Source organism: Scleropages formosus, chromosome 15 (assembly GCF_900964775.1).
Source record: "Scleropages formosus chromosome 15, fSclFor1.1, whole genome shotgun sequence".
Taxonomy (NCBI): domain Eukaryota; kingdom Metazoa; phylum Chordata; class Actinopteri; order Osteoglossiformes; family Osteoglossidae; genus Scleropages; species Scleropages formosus.
The window spans coordinates 19,696,488-19,704,798 of NC_041820.1; the positions used below are offsets into that span (position 1 = coordinate 19,696,488).

Sequence of the window (8,311 nt, forward strand, 5' to 3'; positions counted from 1 at the left end):
AATAATGATGTGTGCTCAAACAACAGTATCTGTCTAGAATAACTCACACAGACACACAGAACCACTTGTCCCATTTGGGGTCGAGGGGAACCGGAGCCTACCCGGCAACACAGGGCGTAAGGCTGGAGGGGGAGGGGACACACCCAGGACAGGATGCCAGTCTGTTGCAAGGCACCCCAAGCAGGACTTGAACCCCAGACCCACCAGAGAGCAGGACCTGGTCCAACCCACTGCACCACCACACCCCCATCTAGAATAACTCTTAAAATAAATTTTCTTCAATTACGCTTTGAGTAAGGAAATCAAGGATCAAGGAAAAAGAAAAAAAGTTTAGCTCGGCTGACAGGGTTAGGGTTAAAGCAAAAAAAAAAGCCACTGAATACTTTATTTAGGGTGGCAAAGGAAATGTAGCAGAGAAATTACCGTATTTAAATTCAAATTCAAATAAATGGATAAGAAGTGAAATCTGTGTAACACTAGTTAATTATTTAGTAATTTGTATCTACAAAAATTGATGATTTTAAATGACTGACATTTAGTGATCATGTTCTGATGACAGAGTGCTTTTACTTCATTTCCATGTTGATGTATGTTTCAGGTCTCATCATTTATTAATTGAGGTGATAGCAGTTGATTGCTTTGTTACAGTTTACAAAAAAATTTTCCAAATATAACATGATTACCTTTCAAATACTTTAATGTATTTCACATATTTCAGCGAAATTGTGTTGGCACGGTCAAACAGGCCAGCGTTTGTATTGTTTATCATCTTAATACAATTTTCGCAGGCCGTGATGGGTGTCTGCTGAGAAGACCATAGCACAGAGGATGTTTTGTTCAAGCAGGTGAGACCATAGCGGGGTGGGTGTTAATTAAGCTGGCTCCATGTGGGAGTTCGTTCTGATTAATTTGAAGCGGCCTCGCTTTGGGAGGGATGCGGCAGAAACCCCTCCCCTGACGTCTCTGTAGCAGCGATGCGCTTTTAATCACCTTTTCCCTGCAGCCTCTCTGCAGATCAGCTCTCCCCGCTGCCATTGCCAGCAGGACGCTGCGATCTCAGAGTCATACCCATCATACATTGTCCGTGGACACTTTGGTAGGGCATCCAAGGGTGAGCTCCGCCCAGAAATGCACACGCAGGTTTCCACCCACTGTTCATCCTTTTTTCTCTCAGGGGGGGCACTGGCTGTAAGCTTTGCAATTGCTTACTTACTACTATTTTGAGCAGAGCTTCACAGAAGTCACATAATACATCCTTTCATCCTTCTCAGCACGTTGCTGCACAAATTTGGCTGGAAAGGAGAAACTCAAAGGTGAGAAAACAGGGGCCAGAACCTGTTGTCAGAAATGATTGTACAGTTTTGTAAAAACAAAATTTTTACACAGAAGTATTAGGTTGAACATATGCTATACTACACTATACTATACTATACACTGTACTGCACATTAACTTGTCAATCAAAAATTTGGGACAAACCCCACAAGCTTTCATGTCTGCCACTGTTTCCAGCAACCTAACACCGACCCATCTCCAACTCTCTCCTGTCTGTCGGTGTCCCGACTAAAATCGTATTTGGCACAAGGACCGAAAAGGTCATAAGGAGGTAGTGCCTGATTTTCTTCAAGCACCATAACGGATGAGCATGCTTTTGGAGAGCAGCTCTTTTTTGGTGGGCTCTTGCTGCTGTGGGCTGGGCGAGCAGATTCATGTCACCAGTGCTTCAATGAATCTTCACATTCTGGGTTAATTTATCAGCATCTTCAATAGTATAATATCACATCACAATATCTGGTAACTTTAATTCCACAGTAATATAGAACCTGGCTCATGCTTGTTTTACCATGCCATCATAAAACAGCTACATTTCACTTTTGGTAGCACACTTGTCACAGCATAACTGGAACATGATACTGCAAGTGCAGGTCCTCTGGGACTTTCCCAAGAGATGTGTGTGTTTGTTTCATGCCTCTTCGATGTAAAAGCTGCTTATACTTTTCCAGTGACAATCTCCTAAAGCTCAAAATGGGTTGGAAGAGCAGAATTGTCTCCAAAAGCCTTTTTGTTCTTGTTTGCTGAGTTAAGTTCTGAAAGAGAGTTACTGATCTCAGGTCACTTCGAAACGTAACCCTCTCAAAATAATTTAGTTTTACTGCAGGCAGTCTTAACACCTCTTTAAACCTGCAGTTTTATGCATCTGCTAGCACCATTTGATGATCCAGTTTTCCATGGTTTTTATTTTAAAAAAATTGATGAATAACATTTTGGAGAAATTCATTTTAATGACATCATACCCTTAGATATCTTGTCACGACAAATCCTCACTATGCATGTGGCACACAAATTCGCACAGTTTCTCAGTGTTCCTGGTAACGCTTTGTTTCATGTTCAAGATGACAGGACAAGTCCAGTAGATTAGTTATGCCCTGGCTTTAAACAGTTTTTACCTGGCAACAAGTAGAAATTTGAATGTGAACTCCTACTGCCTGCAGTGTGTAGGGTGAGCTAACCCTAACCTCACTGAATGCCACCTGCATACACCTGAAGAACATCCAGTCAATCAGCATGCGCCCCCCATCCCCAAAAACTCCAGGGTGAGGGAAACCAATCCAGATCTCCTTGGATCTCCCGAGACTTTCTGTCCATTGCCGTGCCGAACCTGCCCTTCCCCCACCACACCCAGCAAGGAGCAGCACAAACACGTCCGCTAAGCTGCGGGGGCTTTTATTGACCTGGGCCTGTTTGTAGAAGCTCAGATCTCAGCATGTTGACAACAGGCAGCCTTTGTGAGGCTTGGGTCTCATGTTTCATATGTTAGTACTCCAACATATGGATATCTACCTGTAAAATGCCTCTTTTGGTAATTCTTGAATGTCTGCGGATATTGTACTTCATCATATTGTACTACATCATTACTCTGGTGGAGTGTCCTTTTGGCTGAAAATTTTTCCTTTTTGAAAAATGGCCTCTCTGAAACCAAGACCAGGGTTTTTGATATATAGCCTGAAGAGAAGTACACTGCAGCATTTTGTAAAAGTGGAGAACAGCTCTGAATTTTTCATTCTGCATACAGCAAAACCTGATGAACACACCAAGATGACTTCCATGATGGTTAGAGCAGTAACTGGTAGCGACGCTTGTTAAGGCTTTTTGCTCCGGTCTAATTTAATTAAATAACACGGGAGACCTGCCTCTGTCAGCTTTTCTGGCTAAGAAAGGCAAGGTTGAGTTTCAGGAATATATTACCGGGCTGCAACCAAAGCAAGCATGACCCAGTCTTCTCCAGCTACCTTCCTTCCTTCCTGAAGCAGCGCACACTTGCATAAAAGCAGTATGCCTGGCAGCATTGCCATTTTGATCTCTGTCCCTTGTTGGTGAAACAGTGAGAAAAAGGTCTGCGTTTCCATTTCTTGTTAAATAATGTAAACCCACCATTCTTTCCTAACGTGAACCAAGAGACCTATTACGAGTTAGCTTGAGTTCCTTTTCTCTTTTTTCTCAGCTTTGCGTTAACGATTTACACACACACACACACACACACACACACACACACACACATATATCCAAGGACTGGTCTCCTTGTGCTGTTTGGTAAATTTGCTTTTGCACAAAAGTTGGTGCTGGAATCTTGGTCTTACCCATAAAAGTCACAGGGCCTGAGACTCTAAGATATAAACTTTTACCTGCCATGATGACCCACCCTTTGACTGGTCCACGATCATGATCACGTCACACCGGGTACGCCGTCATACTGTCCTCACAGTGTTTTCAGCTTCCTCAGAGGTAAGAAGCACTGGGCTGAGAACCGGCGACGCTGCTTTCATAAGGGTGTGATGGACCTGGGTGGGCTTTCCTTTCCTGTCTCACTTTTCACATGGCCCAAACCCATGTTGCGCCCTGTGAGTGCTCAGGTGTCGCCAACGTGTTGAGCGGAGTTGCTGAAGCGAAAGGGTAGTGTTTACAGCAATCGGTGATGTCAGACACCCCCCTAGGAGGGAAAACAAGTGCTCTGCAAATACCCCATTTTACAGCCTGCCCAGCCAGAGTCTGAACTACTGTAATAATGGTGAGCTTGCTCATAAAGGAAAATTACAAGTACGTACTATAGACATTAGGAATTCCCAGTGCTCTGTGAAAAATGCCAGTAGTCCAAGAGCCCACAATTAGAGTTACAAACTGGTAATCACAGGCCCAACTGGAGCCCTGCACTCAAAGTGCTATTTATCCATCAATTAAAGCATCCTAGTTATGTTATTCTAGTTATGTTGGTGCAGACTAAATATCTGACTTTACATGCTAGTATATGTTTCATCTACTTCTTCATTCCGTCTCTAAGATGCACAACATGCACACCTACACATCCATTAAGAGAATAATGTCAAGTATTGGTTTCTGTTAGTTGATACTAAGGCGAATTAAAAAACAAAACAAGAGGATGAACACATCCTTGATGCTTAAGTGTTGTGTTTGGGTGCTTTCATCATTAATGCGCACCTCTTGTTCTCCCGAATCCTATGAAAAATGTGTCTAAAAGTAGGCTGAAAGTAGCGTAGGGCTGAACGGTATTGTGTAACGCCTCCCTCCCTTCTTTGTTTAACTAGTTTTCAATCAATAGACAACCTTCGCATGCTGTTCCAGAAAAAGAGTAGCAAGAACTGCAGTGTTTTTTTCCTCAGGTTCAGCAGAGCATAAAGTGACTCAGAATGAGGGAAGAGAGAGCTCTCGGAGTAGCTGCTATGGTGTATCTGCGGTCCTCTCGTTGGGAAATAACTGCAAACGTCCTCATCGCGGTAGACACACAACCTCCATCGCTGGATTTCCTCAGGGTGGTGGTACCGACACGGGGATTATTCCATGTGCGGCCTTATCGTTATTGTTATATAATCTGGCCCAGATGAAAGTCGTATCAAGCGGCACCTGCTCATTTTCTTCGTGCGATTATCCAGGAAAAATAAATAAATAAATTGCAGTGTAACACATGGGAATAGTGTGTTTTTGTGCATCTTGAATAACATATTTGTGTCGATGGTTAACACTGACTTACAGTGAACATGATTAAGCAAATAAAACTACACGTATGTCCAAGACCTGAGGTCAGACTATATTTTCAAATCAAAGTGCTGCTATTAAAGTGAAACTGAATTTGATAGACACCAAATGTGCTTGTTAGTGGCTGAACACACAGAGCACCAAGCTTTTGTGATGCAGTGTAATAACCTCAGTAATTAGGTTTAATCCTGCTTTAATTCTTTAATTTTGTCCAATTTTGTCCTTGAGATATGCCAGGGTCCAGTCGAGACAACACGAGAGCCCTTTTCTTTGAATAAAAGAGAAGCTCGGAGACCCCGCCATCATGTGCGCTTTGATCTTGGAGAAACGAGCAAAATTTTGATATAACGTTAAAAAAAAAAAAAAAAAAATATATAGCAATAAACGCACCATCTAATATGCGGGGTCGCATCCGCGAAACTACGGCGACAAAAACATCCAGGATCATCTTCCAAGATTATCATTCCGTCTGTCACCATTGTTTCGTGTCCAAAAAAAACTGGCAAAATTCTGGCACAGTCACATTATACACAAAGAAAACGCGGCGAATGAAAGAAAGGTCTCAGAATGATCGTTCAAAATAAAAAGTGTTTAATAATAAAATGATTTCTATTATAAAGTCTATATATTAAAGCAACTTTGCGTGTGAATTCAATGTTTTTCTTCAGAACCCGAACAACAACGCATTTTGATAACGACGTTTAATTGCTATGTGATATATATATTATATTTATATATATTTATACATACCCTTTGTACATGATTTTCATAAAAAGTATCTAATTTCGCTAAAAGTTCTATTGGCGGCGGCATGGACGTTGTCTATGTACACCAAATACAGGACATTTACAGGGGTCTATGCACATACCTGAGCTTGTCTAGGCCAGGAATCCTCATTTATTAGTATAAATGAAAATGCTGCTGAACCGCAATAATAAAGCCTTTCCGTCACGTATATAACTCATTAGAGGCCATGGCTCAGTCTCCATTGAAACGCTGTTTCAGATTACATATTATTATTTACATGCTCTGAATCCTATGCTTCTTCTTGTTGTAGGCTAATATGTTTATTTATGTACATACATATACTGCTAGTTTATGAATAGTAATAAGATCTAATCCGCCGTCAGAATTTTCATAACGACCTTCATCATGTCACATGTCCCTAACAAATATTACATAGAGTTTAAGGCATAACTTAAAAGAAAAATGCAGTGGCTTGTCAAAGTCAGGGTCACCTTTGAAAAGCATGTATATGGGATCACAGTCTGGCTGCTGCACACACGTCGTCTTCGCGTTATGAAAGATCTGCGCACATCCCAGCGAAGCATCCATGTCCTCGGGATCCACGTCCTCCACGGAGAGGACCCCAGGTGCCGTGAACGTGTCACGTCCTCCCGGTTCCTCACTCACTGCCATACCTTCGGGGTATGGTCCCTAGAACCCCTCTGCTGCCTTTTGTCATCAGTGCTGGCAGCTGATGCAGCATCCACACCAGATGCTGTGAGATGATCGGGCTGTAGTCCACTGGACGTTTCGGACAAGGACGCGTCTCTCTTGTAGCGTGAGGGTGAGGAGCTCTGTTCTTTCATCAAATCCTTTTCATCAGCGCCACTTTGGGACATCGGGATCACCGACCTGGCGTTCCTCGTCGCTGAGCGGCCGTCCGATGCGTACTGTCCAGGGGGATCGGAGTTCATGGTGGAGCTCATGCTTCTCGCAGCCCAGTGAGACACCTTTGGAGATGCGACGTCCGAGTCGGTGGCGTTCAGCATCAGCAGGTCCGTGAACGTGGCGTTAGTGTCTGTGACATTGGTGTCGATGATGGAGATGTTGCTGGAGATGTTTGCCGTGGCCGTGACCCCCTCCACGCTGGCTTCTCCAGGCGCCGAGGACGCGGACGTGGGCTTCCATATTAAGCTGTAGTAAATGGCCAGGATGATGGCAGCGAGGGACACGGACAGCACGTAAGCGAACACGGTTGCCAGTCTCACCCACTTTTTGTTGGTCTTCGCGGCCATCTTCGCCTTCTTGTCCCCGGTGTATGTGGCGGGTTTGCCCCTCTCCATGTTGGGCATGAAGTCCCGTTCCCTCATGTTGCCCCGGTTCTTCCCTCGATGCTCCACCACCCCGTCCGTCTTGGAGGATTTTGCTGATCCACAGTCCAGGAGAAAAGCGGCAGTAAATCGGCAGATATACGTCTAGCCCGGTGTCTGCTGTGCTGAGAAATGGATCTTCTCTCTCATTCAGCTGACCATGGGGAGCGCCGCAGCCCGTCTCTCAGATCCATCGCAGCACCTCCATTTGTGCGCAAAAAGGAAGCGCAGAAATGTCACCTCTGCTCTGGCCCTCGGATCCCGACAGCCGTCGTTTATGATTCCAGCGAACGCTCCATGGACAGAAGGGGCACAGCTGCCTGGAGCTACAGCATCCGATGAGCGATCACAGTGATGCAGCGAGTGAGACGGTGAGGGACACCAGAGCACCAGTGCCTGTCTGTCTGCTCTGCCGAGTGGGGACGCTTCTCAGCTGCGCGGAACGAGGAGGCGGACCAGGGCTCTTAAAGGGACGGCAGCCTTCTCTGGTACAGCTCAGCCTCCTTCCAGATCACAATTTCGGGCCCCGAATCGCCCGAAGGTCCCGCTCGTAAACCGCGGGAGCGCTTTTGTGCGGCGATGCGCGTCCCGTTTGGCGCTCGAGACTGTCCAGTACTGCTGTGCCTTCTTGATCTGTCCAGTGGCTGCAGAGCATGGGACATCGGCGTTGTGTTAATCAACATTGAACCCGTCTAGCTGTGTGAGGACATCGGCTTAAGATTCTTTACGCTTGGAAAAGCACACTTTGTTGAAGACATTTTCGCGCATTTGTGCATTGCTTCAGAAAAATTAAGTGATCTTGTCCTCTGCGTCAATCATACACCCAACAAAGGGGAGGGGGTAGTGTGGACTTGTCAGTCCAAAACGCTGAGTCAAGCTTAACGTGTCCGTCAGTGTTTCTGTCCAACTCCCTTTAGTGCGATTGCTAAAAATTTTTGGACCCCCACAATACCCGACAAGTTGGTAAGACCCTGCTGAACGAATAGGACGTAGCACATATTCCTTTAAACTGTTCCCTTTCATTACGACACAGCCATGAAAAACAATATTTCCCATAATTTTTGATGTGCAGCTTTACGCGTTAGTATAAAACACTTGCTTTTCAAGTGTAGGGGACGGTAAACTCACCGTACTTCAGCACCTGGGACAGCGGCGCCGGAATTCCTCC

At 44.9% G+C, this 8,311-nt stretch overlaps 1 protein-coding gene across 1 annotated transcript; it reads right to left on the minus strand.

The window, feature by feature from the left end:
* Positions 1-5,697: 5,697 nt before the first annotated feature.
* LOC108919505 (uncharacterized) lies at positions 5,698-8,311 on the minus strand. The gene is made up of 2 exons (XM_018727495.2): positions 8,272-8,311; positions 5,698-7,787 (listed from the first exon to the last, which is right to left on the minus strand). The coding sequence occupies exon 2, from the start codon at positions 7,141-7,143 to the stop codon at positions 6,457-6,459; it is 687 nt and encodes a 228-aa protein (XP_018583011.1). The 5' UTR covers positions 7,144-7,787; positions 8,272-8,311; the 3' UTR covers positions 5,698-6,456.

Coding starts and splice junctions, on each gene's coding strand:
- LOC108919505 (XM_018727495.2), bottom strand. CDS start 7,143: ATGAGGGAACGGGACTTCATGCCCAACATGGAGAGGGGCAAACCCGCC.